At 39.1% G+C, this 25,403-nt stretch overlaps 1 protein-coding gene across 1 annotated transcript in view; it reads right to left on the bottom strand.

Annotated features, from left to right (window-relative positions):
• The window catches only part of usp34 (ubiquitin specific peptidase 34), a 723,586-nt gene that overhangs the window by 163,513 nt on the left and 534,670 nt on the right, over positions 1 to 25,403 (bottom strand). The window contains 1 exon segment of the mRNA XM_051919324.1: positions 12,099 to 12,163. Coding sequence (XP_051775284.1) covers positions 12,099 to 12,163 — 65 coding nt within the window.

Raw genomic sequence — 25,403 nt, 5'->3', positions numbered from 1 at the left:
TCAAGCTTAAATACTGTTAATGATAATATTTTCGACAGAAAGTATTAAGAATTTAGCTGCAAAAGATATCTCTGTTTTAATTCTCTAACGCTGCTGCAGGGTGGGGTTTGTTTTGTTTTGGACGTGCTCTGTCTCTTCGTATGTCAGAGGACTGGGACATCGCGAAGTGGGATCTAGCCTCATGTGGGGAGGCAAAATGGGGGGGGGGGGGTGGGGGGATAAAGGGGGGAGAGTGGGAGAGCAGGTTATATCTAATCTATTCTTGTAATCCTTATAATTATAAATTTCAATGCAACAATAGGCTAAAATGCAATAACTCATGGGGAATCTTGAAACTAAGATTAAAACTTCCATATTACCAATTAAAACTATAAAATGACATTAAAAACTCAGAATCGATGTCTCCATGATGGGACAGTTAACTTTGTGAGCTGGAATGTTAAAGACCTGAATCACGAATTAAAGAGAAAGAAAGTATGCTCTCACCTAACAGGCTTAAACGCTAAAATAGTATTTTTACAGAAGACCCACTTACTAACCAAGGATCAGTTCAGACTACAAAAAGACTGGACTGGCCAAATGTTCCATTCTAGCTTTATAAAGAAAACTAGAGGGGTGGGAATTCTCATACACAGAACAGTTCCATTTGTAGCATCAAATGTAGTGTCGGACCCTGAAGGGAGATATGTGATGGTCATGGGCAACTTATATAACAGTAAAATGATTTTGATAAATGTTTATGCACCCAATGTTGATGATAAGGAATTCATGCAAAATCTATTTGCATCCATTCCCAATGTGAACACTCATAAAATTATAATGGCTGGGGACTTTAATTGTGTTTTAAATCCACTCTTAGATAGGACTCCTGTGACAGGGGGGACGACATCTAATACTGCAAAGATAATTACACAGTTTTTAAATGATCACAACTTATCAGATCCCTTCAGGTTTCTTAACCCAAACTCAAGAACATATTCGTTCTACTCACCAGTGCATTATAGCTACTCAAGAATTGATTATTTTTTATAGATAATAATTTCCTGCCTACAATTAAATCATGCAAATACGACACAATTGTTATCTCTGACCATGCCCCTCTAGTCTTGGAGCTAAAATCATTAAGCCCCTCACACTCACCTCGCAGATGGCGTCTTAAACCTCTTTTATTGGCAGACGAGAACTGCACAGAATTTATATCCAAACAAATCAGCTTCTTCCTAGAGACAAACACGTCCACAGAGGTTTCTGCAGGAACACTCTGGGAAACTCTAAAGGCCTTCTTAAGAGGACAGATTATTTCATATCTTTCCCACAGAAATAAATTAGAAACCAAGAAAGTGTCAGAGCTAAGAAGTGAAACTACTAGAATAGATGAAGAACAAGCCAGGCGTCCAAATGAAGTTCTCCACAGGAAAAGGCAGGCCCTGCATACAGAACTTAACATCTTAACAACTAAAGAAACTGAACAACTTATTTATAAGTCTAGACAGCATTACTATGAACACGGAGAAAAAGCTAATAAGCTTTTAGCTCAACAAATTCACAAACAAGATGTTCACAATGCAATACCAGTAATCACCAACAAGAATGGAGAAGAAATCATCGACCACAATAAAATAATGCATACATTTAGAGATTACTATAAGTCTTTATAGTCTACTGAGCCCAAAGAAGACAACACACAATCTAATGCATTTCTGGATATATCACAGATACCACAAATAGATGCTTTAAGTGCTGAGGAACTGGATAAACCTCTAATGCTAACAGAATTACTAGACGCTATAAAGTCACTACAAAGCGGGAAATCATCAGGCCCTGATGGTTACCCCATAGAATTTATAAGAAATTCTCCACTCAGCTAGCTCCCCTCTTATTGGCAACATTTATAGAAGCTAGAGACAACCAAATACTACCTCAAACATTTCGACAAGCATTAATCACCGTCTTTCCTAAACAAAATAAGGACTTGTTACAATGTGCATCATACAGACCAATTTCACTCCTGAATACTGATGTTAAGATACTCTCAAAAATCCTAGCTAGAAGGATGGAGAAAGTGCTGCCCTCGGTAATATCACAAGATCAAACTGGATTTATTAAAGGCCGACACCTATCTTCAAATCTCCGACGCTTGTTTAATGTTATATATTCACCAGCAAAATCAAACACCCCAGAGATATTACTATCATTAGACGCAGAAAAAGCATTTGATATGATTGAATGGAATTACCTTTTCACTGCATTGGAGAAATTTGGGTTTGGCCCAAATATTTGTGCATGGATCAAACTACTGTATACCAATCCAGAAGCTTCAGTTTGTATTAATAACATTTGCTCAGACTACTTTAAACTAGAACGTGGTACCAGACAAGGATGTCCCTTGTCGCCACTGTTGTTTGCAATCGCTATTGAACCACTGGCGGTTCACTGCCAAAATTCTTATCAGATAAAGGGGATTGTCAGAGAAGGACTGGAACAGAAAAATTCTCTATATGCAGATGATATGGTCTTATATATATCAGACCCAGAAAACACTGTCCCTGCTGTTTTAACAGCACTAACAGAATTTCAAAAGATATCTGGTCTTAGAATTAATCTGAATAAAAGTATGCTCTTTCCAGTGAATTCACAAGCATATAATATTAGATTAGACACCCTACCTTTTACCATAGCAGATCAGTTTAAATACCTAGGGGTAAATATCACAAGTAAACATAAAGCTCTTCATCAACAAAATTTTGGTGTCTGTATGGAAAAAAGTAAGCAAGACTTGCATAGATGGTCAACCCTTCATCTCACTCTAGCCGGAAGAATTAACATTGTTAAGATGAATATCCTTCCTAAACTTCTCTTTTTATTTCAAAACATTCCAATATATATCAATAAATCGTTTTTTAAACAGTTAGATTCAACAATAACCTCATTCATTTGGAACTCAAAACACCCACGTATCTGAAGAGCGACCCTACAAAGACCTCAGGCAGAAGGTGGCATGGCTTTACCTAATTTTCAGTTTTATTACTGGGCAGCAAACATACAAGCCATAAAAACCTGGACACAAATAAATGAACATACACAGGCTTGGTCCGCAATAGAAGTAAAATCCTGTAGTACTTCTTTATATTCCCTGCTCTGCTCTCCAATAAATTAAAGTTATCGCAAATATACTAATAACCCAATTGTGCTTTACTCACTCAGAATATGGAACCAAATTAGAAAGCATTTTAAGATGGAAAAGCTTTTATCAGTGGCACCTCTGCAAGAGAACCACCTCTTTCAACCTTCGCAAGTATATCCAGTTTTCATTACCTGGAAAAGTTTTGGGATTAAAATGCTCAGAGATCTTTATATAGACAATAGGACATTGGGAAGGAGATCTCTTAATCAATATATCAGAAAAGGAGTGGAAGGTAGCAAAGCAGAGAATTCACTCGAGTTCTATATGCGCAAAGCATAGAATTATTCAACTAAAAATTACATATCGAGCCCATCTGTCTCGCTTAAAACTGTCCAAAATGTTTCCAGGGCAGGATCCAACCTGGCGAACACTGCAACCAAGCTCCTGCCTCACTGGGTCACATGTTCTGGGCCTGCACCAAACTAACATCATTTTGGACAAAACATTTTAAGTGCCTCTCAGACAGCCTTGGGGTCACAATCCCTCCTAACCCATTAACAGCTGTGTTCGGTGTTCTTCCAGATGGACTTGAATTGGAGGAGGACAAGCAAACGGTGATTGCATTCACTACACTTTTGGCACGCAGACTTATTTTGTTAAATTGGAAGAATCCTAATTCTCCTCTTATAAGTCAGTGGGAAACCTGGCAGGATTTAATCATTATTATTTTAGAATAAGAGAAATAACTATTACCGCATTTAACTCCCTTCTCCATCTCTTATTTACATATATATTTACTTCTCCCTTTCTTTTGTTTAATGTTGCCTTATTAAAAAGCCTTAAGCAATTTTCCTTTAGCTAAGCTCTCCTTCTCAGGGGTGGGGTTTGATTTGTCTTCAAATTTGTTGGGTTATAAATTGATCTGTTTGTATGGAATGATTACAATGAAAATTAATAAAATAAAAATATATATAAAAAAAGAATTATTAGTCTTATACACCTTATGCAGCTGTTTTTTCCTTTGCTGCTTCTTTTTCAACTCTTGATTAACTCACTGCAGAGTTTTCATTTCCTACAAATTCCAAATATAGGTATATACCTGTTCTGCATTATATGTAAACATTTTTAAACCTGTTCCACAGCTCTTCGACTGTCTCTCCACTTACCGTGTTTCCCCAAAAATAAGACAGTGTTTTATGTTAATTTTAGGTCCAAAAATGCACTAGAGCTTATTTTCGGGTAGGTCTTATTTTTCTGGAAGTTCAAAAAAGTAAAGTACATTTATTCCTGTTCAAAAATTATACGGTACAAACTGTTGGTACGTTAACGCCTGTTCAACAATCAAATCAACATGTACGGTATTCATGTTTTACAAACTACTGTACGAGGGGGTACCCAAAAGAATCCACAATAGCGCCGTGCTGGATGGAGGCCCTGGAGCACACACTTCCCCCGCCACGGCAGGCAAACACAGAACAACTTGCTCCGAGGTAGCGCCCCAAGTTTCAACCCCGTCTCCTGCTGTTCTCGATCCCTGTGGTCATGAACTCCCGCTGGGGAAAAATGACGCACCTCACCCCTTTGCAAACGAGAAAAGATTTTTCTCGCCTAAAAAAAGGTGAAATGCAGCACCCCTCCTCAGCAGGAAACAAAAGCCCACAGCCGCACGGCGACCACAAAGAACGAGAAGAAGCAAAAAACGAGGTTGAAAGCTGTTCCACACTCACCCACCGCAGCAGGAAAAATGTGCACCCCAAAAGCCCCAGGCAGCGCAGCGCTACCGGTATTACGGACTCCCTTGGGCACCCCCAACCCCCCCATATTAACTCTGGTTTAACAATCAACATGCATTCATGTTATACAAACTACTGTATGTTAACTGCTTCTACATTTATTCAAATACAATCATGTCATCTTCTTCTAGAATATCATCATAACTCTCCATATCTGAACCTGCAATTCCTTCCTGGATTTCTTTTGACTCCAAGTCCTTTAGAATTAATGGCCCCAATCTCTCATGTGCACAATACTGCTCTCCTTAAATGAACACTTCTTGTCCAGGTAACCTGCTCGTAGTGCATTGGCAACACAGATTTCAGTGATTTTATCCCATGAATTCTTCACCCAAGTCACCACCTCTTGCAGCTTAGGCTTCACAAAGTTCCCCCACTGATTTCTATCCATTCTGTTTTCAATGTAATCATTAACTTTTATTCGCAAATGGTCCTTGAATGGATTGTTTATGGTAATGTCAAGTGTCTGGAGATAGGCTGTCATTCCTGCAGGAATCATTATCTGATCTATTCTTCTCTCTTTAAGGAAGTTCTTCATGTCTTTAGCGCGGTGAGTGATAGCAGAATCTCAGACTAGCAGACCTCCTTGGGCACCTCGCAAAACACGTGGAAACATTAAATCTACCCACTTTCTTATAACGGCTTGAGTGCACCATATTTATCCGATATTATGCTGGACAAAAGACAACATTTACTCTTTTAACTACTTCTAAAAGTGCCTTACCTTGTAACCAGGGCAGCTTCTAGGCTAAATACGGCAGCTCTCAGGACAGATGCAAAAACGGTGGATTAGCACTAGGCCTTATTTTCGGGGGAGGGCTTATATTAGCGTTACATCAGAAATTACTGATAGGTCTTACTTTTGGGGAAACATGGTAAAAACTTACCCTTGTCCTCCTTAATCTTTGCCTCTTCTGCTCAAAATTTGCCCAAAGTTAAACTTAACAGTTTTAGTCTTGGCATTTACAACTGTAAACCGATTTGGTCGTGAACCGAAGCAATTTCCCTCATAGGATTGTATGTAAATACAATTAATCCGTTCCAGACCATACAAACTGTATGTAAATATATATATATTTTTTAAGTTTTTAAGCACAAATACCATACGAACTATATGTAAATATATATATTTTTTTAAGTTTTTAAGCACAAATATAGTTAATTAAACCATAGAATGCACAGCATAATAGTAAACTAAATGTAAAAACATTGAATAAGACTGAGAAAACCTTGAACAACAGAGAAAACTACAACTGCAATAGTTTGCGCTATAGTGCTACCAACCGCTGGCTAAAAACACTTTTTTTTTTAATGAGTTTTAAGCACAGGGAAAAAAATGAACATTTGAAAAAATCTGTAATTTAATAAACCATCAAGAAAAGTAACATTGCAACAATGCACGCTACGAACCCATCGCTGTAAACAGAAGTGAAAACAAAATCGAGCCCAGTGCATTCTTTAACTGCCTTCCTATTTTATGCGTCCAGCCCCCTCTCACGTTTTCCCCATTTGCGCTTGAAGCATTAGTATTAGCAGGGTGAATGAAAATGGAAATGGTATTGGTGCTGGGCAAATTGCCACCCATATAACGTTACATACTACTAATCTCAGGATGGCAAGCCTCTGGAAGCTCTCAGTTTGGTGGTGTTCTTTCCTGTGAGCTTCATTCCACATGGTTGACACTGGGTTTTATTTTTGTCAACAATGTAATTAAAGTTGGTCAATATGTCTGACCACTTTTTTTGCCTGAAAATCACGCTGGCCATCATAGCAGAGCACAGTGGAGCAGGATTCTGGCTGACGTGATAATTTCCTGATGGTACCCAAACTATTGTTACCCAATTACAAGCATGCATACAAGTTTTTAATATTGTACTACTGCATTCATGCTCGTTATTTCTTGGCAGACATAGAGATGTTCAAACAGCTTCATGTCGCTCATTGTCCAGTAGTCTGTTCGTAACATTTTTGTTTTGTTTAGTTTTCATCAACTATGATTTTAAAAGTATTTGACTTAGTTTTCATCATTAAAGAGAAATTTTCATTTAGTTTTTGTCAGTGACAAGTACTTCTTAGTTCTTATCAATAAAATTAATACTGGTGTGTAAACGTTCCCAAGTTTTAAGATAATATTTACTTTGAACTGAACGAAAGCATGGAATTTAGTTGAACCCACAAGTTATTATCCAAGTTTTTATCCACTATTTCACTTTCTAACTAAGGTCCAACAGTAGTCCTGAAAAGCAAACACCAGCAAAACTGGAAATAACACTCTCCGAGTATAAGTGGAAGCAGCATTAAAAAGCAGAAAACTTTAAATGCAAGAAATGGTATTAATGCTAGTGACACAGTAAATATAATGCCTCTAAGTAACTTGTAAAGTTATGCAGCTATCAACAAATCCAAGTTAGCTGATTCCTTGGATAGGTCCTGAAAACAAGTATAATCAAGTCATGGAAAATCCAACAAGGTATCATATTTGGTTTTGTTATTGAACTTAAAACATGTACTGCAAAATATGTTTGTCATTATAAAGCAGAGTATTTTTTAATTCTGCTTCCATTTTATGTTGGCAAAACATCATCAGAACTAGGCAACTAGTTAATAATCCAGAGAGTTTCACTGAGCAGAAACAAGGCAAACATTTTTTGTGAATATATCAGATTTCCTATCACAATGTAGCATTAAGATGGAGGGTGCAAATACTTTGAAACTAACAAGTAACAGTGCTCAGGTGAGCTGAAGTGCAGTGAACATGTTGTAAAATGAGCATATGCAGTCTGAAGCCCAAAGAGCTAAGTGAGAAAGAGGACATCTTTTCATTTTGCCTGGCTAAGGTGGTTGTTGCTTGTGACCTGCCCTGGATGAGGGGTTACTTACAGATAGAACACTGACAGTGTTGCACAAAGGCAATGCAATATGATACTAGTTTCACTGTGTGCACGGTGTGACATTTATCGGTTTACTGCAGGGGCTCTTGCTGCAGCTTTGGCACTTAGTGACTCTAAATTAGTCCAATGAGCACATTGGATCTGGTTGAGTTCAGTCCAGAGCTGGCTACTACATTACCCTGGTAGTTTAAACCCTCAAAAAACTGATGGGTGCATACATATATACAAATGTGCTCTTGTTAATTTTTATTTATATTGACTTTTCCATATTGAAGACGGGCAGTTTCAATATATCTGATTACATGGAGTTGCAGCCAGAACCAGGACCAGTCTGTGTATGTATGTATGTGTGATAGATAGATAGATAGATAGATAGATAGATAGATAGATAGATAGATAGATAGATAGATAGATAGATAGATAGATAGATAGATAGATAGATAGATAGATAGATCTTGTGAGTGGTATGTTGGATGGACTGGTGTCCCAATCAGGATGAAGGCAGGTTCTTTGCCAGGATGGGAGGACGTAATGGAAGGACAGAAGGTGGCTACTCCCAAGACTTATGTTTTTTCCCTGTGCACATGATGACAGCCTCCCACTGGTGGCACTCTCATAAGGATATCCGCAGGGCAGGCTGGGAATTGTAGCCCCATGGAACAGCCCTGTCAGGGATTTTGGGTACCACCGGGGGCACAACAGGGGATTATATACCCTCTTTGAAGGGTTTCTGAACCACAAACTACTGTGTATTGGATTATATATTAAAAAGACTATGTATTTTAATAAAGAAATAAATGAAAGGTCGTGGCAAAAGTTATTGGCAGAGGGCTATGGAATTTATATTGATGAACTTGTGAATCTGTAAAACTGTTGTATTGTGGGGTACACAACTCTGGTTCTGGAAGTTTGCAGTGGGTGCAGAATTTCAGTCCAATCAGTTCTGTGATTAAAGCCAGGCATAATAGATAATGAAACTTGGTATTTAATTATATGGCTTGTTACCGCTTTCCTTCTTCCAAGACAAATGTTTATTGCATTGAAATTTCTATTTCTGAGAAAATTATCCATATGTTTTGTGGTCCAGAAAAAATTTGATTCTTTTGGTCCTTCCCCAAATCTTTCTCATTTACTTCAAAACATATTAGTAACAGGAATTTCATGATGCATATATACAGGTTTAAGTGGAAGCATGTTAGCTGGAGAGCTGGTGATGCACTTGTCATTTGCACCTCATTATTAACACTACAATTACCAAAGCCTAAGAAAAAACTTGTAATCCCTGCCCACCTTAAATCCCTTCACACCACACTGTCAGTGTCTTTTGTGTTGTAAATATGTCAATCAACACAAGCTGCAAGCAGCCTGCTATCCCATCCCCCCACTGCAGTTCAATTCGCAAAGCTGGTTCTCAGGGCTCAGTGTTTATCTTGGAGTGAAGAGCTGGAGTTGTACAGGGTAAATAATATATTGTCGTTTGGAATTCATACATTTCATGTGTGTTCCGTTTCTACAACAATCTATGTAAACACATTGTTAAAGCAGAAATCTTTTTCATGTTTTAGTAATAATTGACAAAATGTAGACATGAAATGCATAATGTGTGAAAGCCTGAAATCCAAATATCAAATATACACTTCCACAAAAGGTACAAGTTATAACAAAACAAGTGCACTTTTATTCAAGAATATAACTTCAGAAAAAGAACTCGTGTTAGGGTGCGACATTGACATGCCCTTAATACGACTGCTTTGGTGGTGCATCAATAAGAACTGCTGACTCTTAATCAAGACATTCGTGGTTCGATCCTAGATGCCTTCGTTTTGAGCAGTGAGCTGCTCCTATTCTTACTATTATAGAATAAAAACAAACATTTGATTTGAGTCTGTAACAGCTGGTGTAAATTTATGGTACTTGTAAAAGTTAGCTTTTTTTTTTTTTATTCAGTTAGATTCTCTCAGTCATGTTCACTCTCCTGCCGATCTGACACTGTTAGTTTTCAAATAAAGACGTGCTATAACAGGGGTGAACTCAGATGAGGATTCTACATCAGAGAAAGAGAACAGAACACCTCCCTGCAAGAAATGTCCACTCACAAATAAGAACAATGCAGCTGTACCAGGCGTAAAGGTGAAAGATGGCACTGTTTGGATGTAGCAACTGGTCAGGTGTCATCCTGCCAGTCAGTCTGCCCCACACGTGTCCTTCAAAGAAAAAAAGCAGGGCTTACAGAGCTTGCCAACGTACCATGCAAAGTCCTGCTTGTGATTATGATTTCTGATGGTCTTTATATAAAAAAACATTTATATGTTACTTATATAAAAGCCAGATCACATGTTATTTACCTTGATTTATTTACTTATCTTCCTACAGCATAGAGTCCCAAGTAGACTGCAGAGCTTCCTGTGTTTGATCGACATGAGCATGTTCACAAAATACATGTGTACTGAAGTGACGTTAGCTGCAAGTGGAAGCTCCTGTCGCACTCTATGCAACTATAAATAAGCACTATTTTCCTAATAAAATACATGTGCAATGCCACTCCAGTACATGTGCAATACTACTTCTTATTCAGGAAAAGATCCCAGTTGTCCCACGGGAGAAAGACTTTCTGAGACTAAGTTCATCAAGTTTATGAAATCGTTTCTGGACAAAGGCAGAACAGTAACAACAGGAGCTTCCACCTGCAGCTAAAGGGCATGTCAATGTCGCACCCTAACACAACTTTTTTTTCTGCAGTTACTTCCTTGAATAAAACGCACTTGTTTTGTTATACTCGTACCTTTTGTGAAAGTGTATATTTGATATTTGGACTTCAGGCTTCACACATTATACATTTCATGTCTACATTTTGTCAATTATTACTAAAACATGAAAAACTTTCTGTTTTAATGATGTGTTTACATAGATTGTGGTAGACATGGAACACACATGAAATGTATGTATTCAAATTAACGATATATTATTTACCCTCTACAACCTTCTTTGCGAATTGAACTGCGGCGATGGGTGGGGGGATGGGATAGCAGGCTGTTTTCAGCTTGTGTTGATCGACACATTTACAACACAAAAGACGCTGGCGGAGAGGTGTGAAGGGATTTAAGGTGGGCCGGGATTATGAGTTTATCGTAGGCTTTGGTAATTGTAGTGTTAACTGACAGCTGGTTAAGGAAACAGGAAACAATTAAAACCTTAATGTAGTTTAAAACTAAAATATGCAGTTAAGCATTGTGAATGATAACAAATATGTTAATAAGCACAAAAAGCATATTGTTTCAATAGTAAATAAATGAGATGTAATTAAAAATTTACTTAAAGCAAAAACTTGCAGTCAATGTGTAACTCCAGGAATGAAGTTAAGTACCCCTGTCACAGTCTAAATGAAGTGTTAATAATTTTCTTGCAGGAATTATGCCTTAAAAAAGCTGGCATCTTTTCATCTTTTTCACAACATATTTTGTTTTATCTTTAAAGAAGAACAAACCACATTAGCTCTTTCTCCTTTTGATTTTCAGCTTTCTTAATTTGAAATTACCATTAAGAAGATATCAAGCATATGGAAGCATATGGAAGGCTTGATTTAAATTGGGTGACTGGCTTGACTGTTCAACAATTGTTTACTTGCTTAGTATTGAAAAATGCCTGTGCTGCATTAGCAGTACATCTGAGATCATTATCGTGCTGTTGGATGAAGCGTCATCCAGTAAGTTTGGAGGAATTTACTGGAAATTGAGTAAATAAAATGTTTACACACACCTCAGAATTCACTGTGCAACTGCATCATCAATGAAGGTAAGAGTGCCATTACCTGTGGCCAAGCCATAAAACCCCCATAACCATGTCTAACAGATGAGGTGGTATGCTTAGGATCTTAGCCATTTCCTTTTCGTCTCTAAACTTCATGATGAACAATGGTAGTTTGTAGACAGAAGCAAGCCTAATAATCACCATCGCCCTTAATGCCAATTTTTCCATTTTTTGTAATTTTTATATGGTAAGAATGCAATGTATGCAAATACCATTAAATTGAAGTGTGGAATGTGCACTTTAATCATATGCGAAATGTTGATTTGTAATTTTAAACTGTGGACCAGAGGGGTAAATCAATGAAAAAATGTGTCTTTGTCTCAAACAGTATGGAGGGCACTGTATGTTAAAGATGAAATGTATGTGCAATAAAGCTATGCGCAGCTACATATTCTCTATTCATACATCCAGGCTCTACAAATTGAATACTATTGATTCAAATGAGTAATGTCAAATCAGATATAAACAAATATTATTACTCACCCAAAATAGGTGTGCTCAAAAATGTTCTTATCCTGAAGAAACTGCATGTTGTCATGCCAGATCCACTGCAAATAAACAATAATTTTTAGTCATACTTAAAAAAAGATGCATATTTTTTAGGATGAACTCGAAATACTACTCGAAAAAAAGAGTTGAATCTCCATTTAGGAACCATTTATGTCAGTAATGGACTGGAAGAAGCCAACAGCAAAGTAAAGCAAACACCAAACCTGGAGAAGATTTTTTTTTTTTTTGCTCTTTATTTCGTCTTATACGATTTCTCGTATTAGAAATTTGTTAGTTTTCGCATACCCCTTGGGGTCAGAGCGCAGGGTCAGCCATTGTACAGCGCCCCTGGAGCAATTACAGGTTAAGGGTCTTGCTCAAGGGCCCAGCAGAGTAGGATCTCTTTTGGCAGTGACGGGGATTCGAACCGGCAACCTTCAGGATACCAGCGCAGATCCTTAGCCTCAGAGCCACCACTCCACCCCAATAGCTTGCGTATGGAGTGATGGGAAGTAATAGTCTCAGGAAAATTCCCATATGAAAGCAGTAAAACTATGCAAATCAACATAATTCAAAACAGACTGTTAAATATACTGTATTCCTTGTCTTTTACAGCAATAAAAATATACATATCTTCATAGTAGGGAGAACATTTGTAAAGTGTAACATTTCAAAATTAAGGAAAACGATAATTAGAAATGTAAATTGTACAAATCTATATTTATAAAGTATATCATTAGATAGAAACTTGTAATAGCATAACATAAAGAGCTCATTATTTCAACACAGCCGGAACAGATCTCATTTTCCTTAATAAAAAAATGACCAAGTATAATATTTTTGTCTCATTTGTTTAACTGATTTCTCTTTATCTACTTTTAGGACTTGAGTGAAAATCTGATGATGTTTTAGGTCATATTTATGCAGAAATATAGAAAATTCTAAAGGGTTCACAAACTTTCAAGCACAACTGTAAATGCAGAAAAATGTTAAATATTTGTATTTAAAATAAACATTTACAAGCACTGCTTCATTGTAAGGTACTGAAATATTTTTGCCTGGAAAATATGTCTGATATCACAATTACATAATAAGATTCAATAGAACAACTAGTTTCATATTAAATCAACTGATATGGCTCATATTGTCCATATTACCTTTGAGCACCTGAAAATAGGGAGACCATGAATAAAATTGTCAGTCTCTTCTAAACAAGTCATACAAATTCTTGTTAAACCCCTTGAATAAAAGATGAAAGCCTATACTTCAATCACACTGTGATTGCTTTGTTGCAGATCAATTGTGGTGGTGTACAGAGCCAAAATTATGAAAACTGTGTCACTGTCCAAATACTTATGGACCTGACTGTATCAATAAAACTAGTAGAAACATTTCTTTATTTTTCAATTTTACATTTGTCTGATAATTATAAGAAGCACTATGAAGTCCAGCATAGCTATTATTTTGAGTATATATGTAACCAAACCGCATGTTGAAAGATTCAGTTCAATACCAGCACTGCAGCCCCTGCTTTAGAAAGAAGATAGACTGTTTTACTTCTTTCAACACAACACAGACACTTATAAGCATGACAAGGCTCTATATAAAAAAAAAAAAAAAAAAAAGCTAAGGGGCACAGGTCAGGTCGGGCAGCATGCACTGGTACAGTGGGTTACCATACCTACCACACAATGAAACAGCTTGGGATCCTGGTTGGCAAACCTCCATGCAGACACGTGGTCCAGTCTCACCCTCCAGAAATGACCCTCTATCTGCTGCAGCCAGGTGTTACGTGGGCGTCCCCTTGGTCTGGTCTAGCCACTCGGGTCTTCAACAATGAGGATCCTGCGAGCTGGATCACCCTCGGGGAATTATGCCACATGGCTGTAGTGCCATAAATGAGCTCCCACACAATTCTGGTAATACACACAAGGATTCTCCAAAAAGACACAGTACCAAAGGAGTGCAGTCTTCATCTCAGGTCACTGGATAATGTCCATGTCTTGCAACCATATAGCAAGACAGGAAAGCACCAGGGGCCTCATGTATAACGCTGTGCATAGAACTCACACTATAACATGGTGTAACCACAAAAGTGGAAATGTTCGTACGCACAAAACAATCCAGATGCATAAATCTGTGCGAACGCCAACTACACGTTCATCCGCTACACAAATCCCGGTCAGCGTGAAAAGTAACGCACATGCCTGCTGTCCTGCCCCTTCTCCTCCCAGAATTACGCCTCTTTGAATATGCAAATCAATATAAAAAGTCCTTAAGCTCAGCATTCTGTGAAAAGACAATAGCAAAAACACTGGGGAAAAATAGAAGAATTTCAGCGAATACCAAGTGGAGGCAAGGAAAAACGTACTATTTGTTTGTTTAAACAGTGATATAATCAACAAAAGGAAGTTGATCAAGTGACACAGAGTGTCGGAGAAACTTGAAAGCTCAAGTTCACAAAGTTGCACAGTGCCCGAAATAAAAAAAGAAGTCAGATATAAAAGTCACTGTGAAAAGTGTCATTTGAAAGCTTATTAGGGTACAGAAGAAAAAAAAAATAGGCACACAGTGGGGGAAAAAAGCACAAAATGTCAACTTTAATCTCTAAATTTCCACTTTAATCACGTAGTTTATTTTGTCATTAAAGTAGAACATCATAAACTTCATCTTAAAATCATTTAATTTACTAGTTGCTCAAATCCCATCGTAACTAAAGTAGCACGTTAAATGCTTTGTTTTGAATTTGATCTTCTATGTGCTCTGTGTGTGTGAATCACTACGTGCTTCCGGGCTTTCTCTTCCTCCGACATGACACAGAATCCATTACATTTGTGATATTACAGCTCTCTGAATAATTAAAATACTGAGATGTATGCGTGATATAATTTTCATGATGATAGGAGTTAAATCATGTTATTAAACATGGGAACACGGTGGTACAGTGATTGTTCATGCTTCACGCAGGATGCTTGCTGCGCTATGTGTGCGACCTTCGATGAAATAATTTATTGCAGCAATACTGTCTCTTTCAAACGTACTAACCCCCAAGTCCTGTCCTTCCTTTTCTTTCTCCAAATACCCAATCGCCACACAATCAGCTCTGTAATAGATGTAAAGCCATCTGTAAGCTTAGGACGCATATTCCTCAAAACGTTAAAGGAACATTGAAATATCTTTGTAGTACATGTTTAATTATTCTATCCATCTATATCCTTCCAGTGTCGCGTCAGTCCCAGCAAGAATACAGCGCGAGGCAGGAACAATTCGTGAATGGAGCGCCAGCTCCTCACTAGCGCTGCAATACCTTGTCCTTGCATGTTTAATTATTAACAATACAGATTATTTAAATTAAGTTAAAGTTTTATCTGTATAATATAATAAACATATTTTGCTGCATTTCATCTTAAAAATGATATCGTCATCATATGTAAATATGCGCTTTATAAAGTGGCTCAGGTTGTGCAATATGATAACTATCGCAAGTTTACAGTGAGGTAATTGTACTTATAAGTACAAACAGTTCTACAAAGAGCACTTGATGGACTGATTGAGTGCGTTTATAGTTCTTGGGATGAAACTGTTTCTGAACTGTGAGGAAAGGCTCTGAAGCATTTGCCGTATGAGAGCACTTCAATAGATAGCATGGCTGAGGCAGCGTGTGCTTGATGCTGTATACTGATAATTCTCTTTCCAATCAGCTGCTGTACAGCTGTGATTCCCCACTCAGATACAGTGATATAAATACTCCGAGTGGTACAGTGAGAGTAATATGGAAAAAGATGACCCGCTGTGGCAACCCCTAACGGAAGCAGCTGAAAGAAGAAGAAGAAGGTGCAGTGATAGTAACAATGCTAAAGCAGCTATTGTGTTTAGAATAGTTTTGACCATTCTGTGGACCATTATATACTGTTACAGTTTAATTACAATCAGATGAATTAAACTAATAAACAATATACGGTTAATTTCAGTGTATTTATAAAGCCGCATAAGGGATGTGGATCTAAAAATGAAAGGGAAACCACACTGGAACAGTAGCACTGCTTTGACGCTGGGTGCCGCCAGTCTGCAAAACCGAGCGGAGAACTTGCGTATGCCAGGGTTTGAGCTACCGTGGAAATATGCGTGGCTTTATGCCAAGTTTAGGTTTTGTACATTGCGATTTGAGCGTGGAAACGTTCGTACGCACCGTTTATACATGAGGCCCCAGGACACTAAAGATTTGGACCTTCGTCGTTTTGCATAGATATCAGGAGCACCACACACACCTTTCTTGTGACCTCATGACTACATAGGAAGAGTCACTAGAGACATGAATGTCACTGCTGAGGTAAGTAAACCTCTCGACAATGTCAACATTCTCTCCACAGACAGGCACACTGCAGATGGCTGTGCACAAGAGGTCATTAACACTAGAATTACCAGAGTCTATGAAAAAACTCGTAGATCCGGCCCACCTTAAAACCGTTCCCACCTCTTTTGTCTTCTAAATGTGCCGATTAAGACGAGCGGCAAGTAGCCGGCTATTCCATCCCCCACCGTCGCAGAACGTTCACTAAGTTTTCCCAGCTCATGCCTTGTTTGATTATCTGGGACTGACTGAACTGCTGGAGTTTTAGAATGGAAATAATAGATCGTTATTTGGAACACACGCATTTCATGCGTGTTCCGTTTCTACAGTAATCTGTGTAAACACATTGTTAAAACAGAAACTTTTTTCTATTTTAGTAATAAATGTTACAAAATGTAGGCATAAACTATAGAATGTGTGAAGCCTGAAATCCAAATACCAAATAAACACTTTCACAAAAGGTTCAAGGATGATACAACATCTTCCGTGGCTTAACGCTAAGATTTGCTGACTTGGAGCACAGCAGCCCTACAATACTACAGAGACCCGAGTTCGATTCCCAGCTTTGGAGAAAGTGTTTTTTTTTTATCCTCAAACGGACATAAAATTTATAAATTGGTGTACACTATAAATCGATAAATTTAAAATGTCGATTGCGGTTATGTCTGTTGATTAATTCATGCTTTTTACTTTGAGTAAGATCAGAAGCTGAATAAGCTGACTCTAACAGCGCCAGTATAACTTCACACCCGATCTGACGCTGTTCGTTTTCAAATAATATTGCATTACTTCGACGATGTTTTATGATTGGTACTATTCGCGTCATAAAATGATTTCTTTAAAACGTCACATATATTTGTCTCTTTCTTTTTTTTAAATGTGCATTGTAGCATGCAGCACCTGGCCACCTGCATGTTCTTGCGCACACTGAATAAGACAGCGCTATATGCAATCATCAGATTCAAATGTTAACAGTTATATAGCATGGAATGGAAATCAGCAGTTCTTAGCATTGCACCACGCAAGCTGTCATATCAACCACCTACTGTAACTTGCTTTCTTTTTCTTCGGTTATAGTCGTGAATAAAAGTGCACTTGTTTTGTTATACTTTTATATCAACATATGTTCCTGTGTTTGAGCGACATGGGCATGCTCAAAAAATACACGTGTAATGCCATGAAAAGTGCATGCAGACATTTCAGTTCGCAAGCATTGGTACGACAATGCAGTCACAAGTACACTGCAGAACTATAGCGTGTCTTTATGTGAAAACAGCAGTGTCAGATGGGGGGAGGGGGGGTGATAGGGAAGGATCCTAAACGCGACAGAGAATGAAAAGTGAATTAAAAAAACAAAAAACAAAGCTAACCTTTACAAATATCATAAATTACACCGGTTGTTACAGACTGAAATCATATGTATCTTTTTATTCTAAATAATAAAAATAAGAACACTTCTCAAAAGGGAGTCATGCAGGATCGAACTTGTGACCTTCTGATTCCCAGTCAGCAACTGATACTGTTGCGCCACGGCGGCAGTCATAGTAAATGAGTGTCAATGTCGCATACTAAGGCGTTTTTCTTGGCGGCGGCTTTTTTTTTTTTTGTACCTTTTGTGAAAGTGTTTCTTTGATATTTGGACTTCAGGCTTCATACAATATATAGTTTATGCCTACATTTTGTCATTTGCTACTAGAATATAAAGAACGTTTCTGTTTTAAAAATGTGTTTACACAGATTACTGTAGAAACGCAACACACATGAAATGCGTGTGTTCCAAATAACGATTTACTACTTCCACTCTAAAACTCCACTTCACTCCCAGATAATCAATCAAGGCATGAGCTGAGAGAAGTTCGTGCAAGTTCTAAGTCGGTGGGGGGGGGGGTGGTGGAATAGCCGGCTGCTGTGTTAAACTGCACATTTAGAAGACAAAAGACGCTAGCGGAGAGCTGTGAACAGATTTAAGAAGCGATTTAAGGTGGGACGGATCTACGAGTTTTTTCGTAGGCTCTGGTAATTCTAGTGTTAAAAGCCTGGATCTTGGTTTTTATCCAGGACACTCGTAAGCCCAGACACTCAGACTTCACACTCAGTCTCTCGAAAGCCCCAATCAGAGAATCCATTGACTCCGTGAAGATCACAGAACCATCAGCAAAGTCAAGATCAGTGAATCTTTCTTCATCAACACATGCCCCACAGCCGCTGGACCCCACAACCTTGCCCAACACCCAGTCCATGTAAGCACTGAATAGAGTAGAAGCAAGAACACACCCCTGATAAACCACAGAATCAACTGGTACGAACACAGAGGTTCTGCCTCCACACCGCACAGAACTCACAGTACCAGTGTGCAGGCCAGCCATTATATCCAACAACCTTGAGGGGATCCCGCGAACCCTCAGAATATTCCACAGGGTAACTTGATGAACCGAGTCGAACACTACGAAAAGTGACAAAGGCTGCAAAAAAACTCTGTCGATATTCGCGTTTGCGCTCCTTGAGAACCCTCAGTGCCAGGATGCGGTCGATGGTAGACTTGTTAGGCGTAAAACCAGACTGCTCTGGTAGCTGGCAGGTGAGCAAGTGATCACGGATCCTATTGAGGATGACCCTAACAAGGACCTTACCTGGCACCAAGAGCAGTGTTATTCCCCTGTAGTTGCCGCAATCCAGGCGATCCCCCCTCCCTTTCTAGATAGGGATGAAAAGTCCCCTTTTCCAGTCAGTTGCCAGTCTCCCAAATGGAAGCAAAAATTGCTTGCAATGCCAGGACGTCAGCCTTACCACCTGCCTGGAGACGTTCACCCTGCATACCACAGATCCTTGCAGCCTTCCCTCCCTTTAGCTGGTTCACTACCTGTGCAATCTCAGTGAGATTGGGTGGTTCACAGGTAATTGGAGGATCAGCCTCAAGAACCATAAATCCAGAGATATGAAACGTCTTAGCCGGAGAATCAGCTTTGAACAGCTGCTCAAATTAGCCAGCCCACCGGGTCACAACTGCAGTGTCTTCTGTAAGGACCGTTCCATCAGCCACCGTGACTGTGACTCTCCGAGGAACAGATTCAGATGCACGTAATGCTTTGATTCCTCCATAAACAGAATGTGGGTTGCTAGATCACAGAAGGTGTGTTACTTGCTCACAGATTCCTCTAACAAACGTCTCCTTATCTGCCCTCAGAACCCTCGCAGCCGCCCTTCTCAGTTCCCTGTACAAACCAGAGTTGCCTCAAGCTGTATGCTGTGACTCCTCTCGATGATATCCAGGATGCCCTGCAAGACGAAACATCTCCATCTGGGAACACCGGTAACACCAACACAACGCTCTGCAACCTTTAGGGTCTTCCTCACACAAACTGCGTGCAAACTCATTAGAAACAGCCTGATCTTGAAGTCTGGCCAAGTCTGGCCAAGTCCAGCCTCATTTTCCTAGTAGTAACAACAAGTCTATGGTCAGAATTCACAAACTGGGCACTTCAGTAGACCCTGCAGTTTTGCAACAGCTTCCAGCATCTGCCCACAAGGATGTGATCGATCTCCTTCACCGCACCCTCAGTACTGGAGAACCAAGTCCAATGATGCGGCTTAGGGTGCTGGAACCAGGATCAAGCAATTTGCAGCCCCTGACCTTTTGCAAAGTCATGGAACATTGAGGCATTTTCACTACGGTCACCAGACTCACGGGGACCAAGACAATCCTCCTAGCCAGCCCTGTCAGTGCCAGTGGCTACACTGAAGTCACACATGACCAGCGGACTGTCACCTCGCAGGCACCCATCAACCACCGAGCGAAGTTGCGAATAAAAAAGTCTCCCTCACCTCGGTCGTAGCATATACCGAGACAACAGACAAGGCACCCAGGAAGTGCCGTAATCAGAGTCTCATAATACACTTGTTGAAAGGAGTGACATTGGATACCATTGGAAGAAGTCAATCCACTACAGCAACAGCTACTCCCCCAGTTTGACAGCCATCAGAGTGACCAGACCAATAAAAGGTATATCCACCTAAAGTGATCTGGCCAGTCATAGGTCTGCGCACCTCAGAGGATGCCAGCACTGAAATGCGGAGTTTACGCAGCTCCTCTGACAGCAGAGGAAGATGACCATCATGCCGGAGAGATAAGACGTTCCACGTGCCTACTCGGATGGGCCACCTCAAATTGGGACCAGAGTTCTGCCGTGCAGCGGGTGACACTTCAGCACCACACCAGCTCTGATTCCCAACAGGCCTGGCCCCATTGACTCTCTAACGGTTTCAACTCTTCCAGGGATGGGGCTGCCGAGGGCTTTCCCCCATCCCCTTCATGATGAGAGCAGCCTTCCTACGGGCGGCTACAGCACAGCTACTCTCGTGGAGAGCTATGTGAAGTTTTTTTATGGTGGCTGGAGTGTCAATCCTGCAACCAACCCCCATGATTTCCCTGCAAGTTGGAAGACTGCTTGCAGGATGGATGCAGTTTAACATCATACCCAGGACACACAAGGGACACAAACATCTTTAATGCAAGGTATAAACAGATGGATTATTATGAAAGAATACAATGCATTATTATGAAAGAATACAATCAACTGAAGTAAATGGCACTGTGTTCACAATAGTTTAGATTAATTTATTACCTGAAAGTACGTTTGAATTGAATCTTTTAGCATGTAATTGCTAAAATTATAGTAGGTGATGTGGTCGGTGTAAGTTCATGACACGTGTAAAGACAGAAGCTGGCAGCCACTTGCACAACGTAGTGAGAAATGCAACTTGCTGCATTTTCTTAGAAGCTATCAATGGATGAATCAAAGTTTATTTTGAACAGTCTTAACAGAGCTCATTATTACAAAAAGCTTTAAAAAGCATACAAAAACACAAATTAAAAACAATAATTTAGTAAGTAAAAGTTCTGAGAATGGATGCCTTCAAATATTATGAGTGTATTTTAATAAACTAGCACTTTATTATATCTTTCATATAATATAATCAGTCAGCAGTTTAAAACACAGTCTAATGTTCCTTTTGGTGTCATCTTCTGTCTGCCCCCATTTATAACAAAAAGTAAATAAACAAAACCCAAAAGTATCTGTTTTCTCACAAATGTACTTTTGAAAAATGATGCCTTTTCAGAAATGACCAAGTATGTGCCATTAGTCAAAGTTAAAACCTTTCATTATTTTGTGTAGATGACTTATAAATGAGTTACTTTTGTTATATTTTATTGAATTTATTAAAAACATAACATTCCATACAATCAAGTCAAAACTTAACAAAACTAATTTCAAATCAAACCCCCACCCATGAGAAAGACAGTAAGGCCAACAGCCAGAGTAAAACTTTTCAGAGTAGTAAAAAGAAAAAGGAGTCTTATTCTAAAACTAGTCATTTAGCCCGTTACAATAACGGGCGCTATTACAGTAGTGCATAAACATTAGTAGGAAAAGTCTATATTAAATGGCAAGGGACTTTGAACCTCATTCTTTTTGTTGGTCGTATTTTTCTTTCTTTCAGCCTTTCTTTTGTTGATGTTTACTTGCTGAGCTAACCGTTCTTCGTGGGCTGCCGCCGTGTATTGTGTGTCTTTAATTTTCTGTGACAGTAATACTGTCTTGTACATCCGCTGGCTTGTACATCCGTAATATACCTTTAATTTTCTCTGGCGGTAATACAGGCGTGCGCATTGGTAATTTGCCTTTAATCTCCTCTGACAGTAATACTGGCTTCTATATGGCTGTAATATGCGTCACTGTATTGTGTACCTTTAATTTCCTCTCGCAGTAATACTGGTTTGTATTTCCATAAAACGCCTCTAACAGTAATATCGCGCATCGCACTGTGCCCGCGCATGCGCACTTCATCAGAAGCCGAATGCACAAAGGGATTTTATTAAAGAGGATATTATTGATTAGGTTCTGCCAGGTTTTAAAAAAGTTTTGAACAGAGAATTTGATTTTTTTCCAATTTCAAATAGCATATAACATCAGTTACCCACTGACTTAAAAGAGGTAGGTTAGGATTCTGCCAGCTGAGCAAGATATGTCTACGTGCTAGTAGTTAAGTAAAGGCCATTACAGTTTGTTTGTCCTTTTCCACTTTAAGCCCATCTGGGAGTATGCCAAATAGAGCTGTTAATGGCTTAGTAGTAACTGTGACACCCATGCTGTGTGATAGGCATTTAAAAATTTTTGTTCAGAAAGATGTTAATTTGGTACACGCCAAAAACATGTGGCCCAGTGAAACTGGAGATTGATTACAACATTCGCAGGTTGGATCTTGTCCTGGAATCATTTTGGACAATTGTAAACAAGACAGATGTGCTTGAATTGAATAATTGAATGCTTTGCACATATGGAGCTAGAGTGAATTCTGTGCATAGCTGCCTTCCACTCTGTTTCTGATATGTTGAGTAAGAGATCCTTTACCCACTGTACTCTGGGATCTTTAAAAGGAAGAGATTTTAAAATGTTTTTATATATTATAGAAATGCTGTCTGAGTTCCTAAGACTGATTAATATCTCTTCTGGAACAGAAATAGCTGGGAGGTGAGAAAAATTGGGCAGATTTCAGTTAGCGAAATTTCTAATTTGGAGATAGTACAAAAATTGTGTTGATAGGAGACTAAATTTGGAGTGTAATTGTTCACAGGATGCAAAGACATCTCTCTATATATAAAAGAAAATCCTGGAATGGAAAGCAAATGCAACGCTACGATACGTGATAATCTCGAAAGACATTTTAAAGACCAGTGAGACCAAGGAGACTTGCCACGGTGCGTCTCGCGGGGACCGTAAACATGAGACTTGGTGCCAAGAGATTGTCCCAGGGCCGCAGCAAAAAGGACAGCAGCTGTACAAGCTTTAAAAAGATCGAAGGGCAGCGCGACAGCAGCTACCCCAACCGAACGCGAGCAGTGTTATACATCCTGCAAGAAAGAATTCAACCACACCCGCGGCCAGAAATAAAAGACAGGTATTGCTTTTACAACGTCACGCGAGACCAGGCAGTGAGCCATCATTTAAAACAACAGACCTCTAAGCTAGCAGTTGTTGGATTGCTTTTGGCAGGCAAGCATCATGTGCTACCAGCTCTTAAAACAATGACATGCGACAGGCAGAAAAGGCAGCTAGCAAGCAGCAAATAGACAGCAAATGATCCAAAGGCATATCCTTAGCGTACGTTCAGCCGCAACACCCTTCACAACACGAGCAGTATTATACGTCTGGGAAGAAGGAGATGTAACCATGCGCGAGGCAGGAAATAAAGAAACAAGTATTGTTTTTACAAAAATATTTAAAGTAAAAGTGAAAATAATGCATATGCAACAATTCACAAGAAAATTACAATCTCTTTAAATTGTAGATTGCCTGCCTAAGGTAAAGTCATCCCTGATGAATGGGGACGTGGGAATGAGGAGTCCTTTCATCGGATTAGCGCTATTTCAGATGTGGAATGGCAAAATGGGGGAGGCAGCTTAATGAATGAGGTCTCCAGGACTTAAAACAAATCCAAATCATATTATGTGATATCATCTAATGTGAAATTCTACTCCGTACTTCTAGAAGTTTTATTTTTATACTGTATTGAGGATTTATTCTGTTCTATGTATTGTACTGTATTGACCCCCTTCTTTTGGACACCCACTGCACGCCCAGCCTACCTAGAAAGGGGTCTCTCTTTGAACTGCCTTTCCCTAGGTTTCTTCCATTTTTTCCCTACAAGGATTTTTTTTTGGGAGTTTTTTCTGGTCTTCTTAGAGGGTCAAGGCTGGGGGGCTGTCAATAGGCAGGGCCTGTTAAAGCCCATTGTGGCACTTCTTGTGTGATTTTGGGCTATACAAAAAATAAATTGTATTGTATATCCGGTAAACCAAACACAGGGGCTGGCGAGCAAAGCGAGCAGGGGGTGGAGCCCCCTAGTTATTTATATAAAAATCTCTAAATGATTTAATCCCATTCATTTTCCAAACATTAAAAACTGTGTACGTTCGAGAGAGTGGAAAAAGGTGGTTATCATGAAGAGGTGCCACAAATAAAATATTCTCTAACTTAAAGTGCTTCTTATGGTTCCATGTTCTTAGTGAAAAAAGGACAATTGGGTTGTTAGTATATTGACGACACCTTGTATTTACTGGTGTGCAAAGCAAGGAATATAAAGATGTACCGCAGGATTTCATTTCTATTGCAGACAAAGCTAGTGTGTGTTCATCTATTTGTGTCAATGTTAAGGTTTTTATAGGTTGTATGTTTGCCGCCCAATAAATAAATTGAAAATTAGGTACAGCCATGCTGCCTTCTGATTTAGGTCATTGTAGGGTTGCCTATGGAAAGTGTGGGTTTTTTGAATTCTAAATAAATGAGGTTATGATTGAATCTAATTTCTTAAAAAAACATTTGTTAATGTATATGGGGATGTTTTGAAATAGGATCAAAAGCTTTGGGAGTATATTCATCTTGACAATGTTAACTCTCCCTGCTAAAGTAAGATGGAAGTTAGACCACCTATGCATGTCTTGTTTAATTTTGTCCATGCAAACACAAAATTTTATTGAAAAAGAGCTTTATATTTACTTATGATGTTGACCGCTAAGTATTTAAACTGATCTGCAATGGTAAAAGGGAAGGTGTCCAATCTAGTGTTGTTTGCTAGAGAATTCCTGGAAAAAGCACACTATTATTCAAATTAATTTTGAGTCCAGATATCTTTTGAAATTCTGCTTGTACATTTAGGGTTGTAGGCACAGAATTTTGTTGGTGTGATATATACTGTACTAAACCATCCGACACTGTACACTGGTACTGTGAGTGCTGTGCACAGTGGAGGCAGAACCTTTGCGTTTTTACCAGTTGATTCTGGGGTTTGTCAGGGGTGTGCTCTTGCTCCTACTCTATTCAATGGTTGTATGGACTGGGTGTTGAGCAAGGTCGTGGGGTCCAGCGGCTGTGGGGCATCTGTTGGTGAAG

The sequence above is a fragment of the Erpetoichthys calabaricus genome, chromosome 15, assembly GCF_900747795.2.
Source record: "Erpetoichthys calabaricus chromosome 15, fErpCal1.3, whole genome shotgun sequence".
Lineage (NCBI taxonomy): Eukaryota > Metazoa > Chordata > Cladistia > Polypteriformes > Polypteridae > Erpetoichthys > Erpetoichthys calabaricus.
This window is presented reverse-complemented; position numbering and strand designations above follow the sequence as displayed.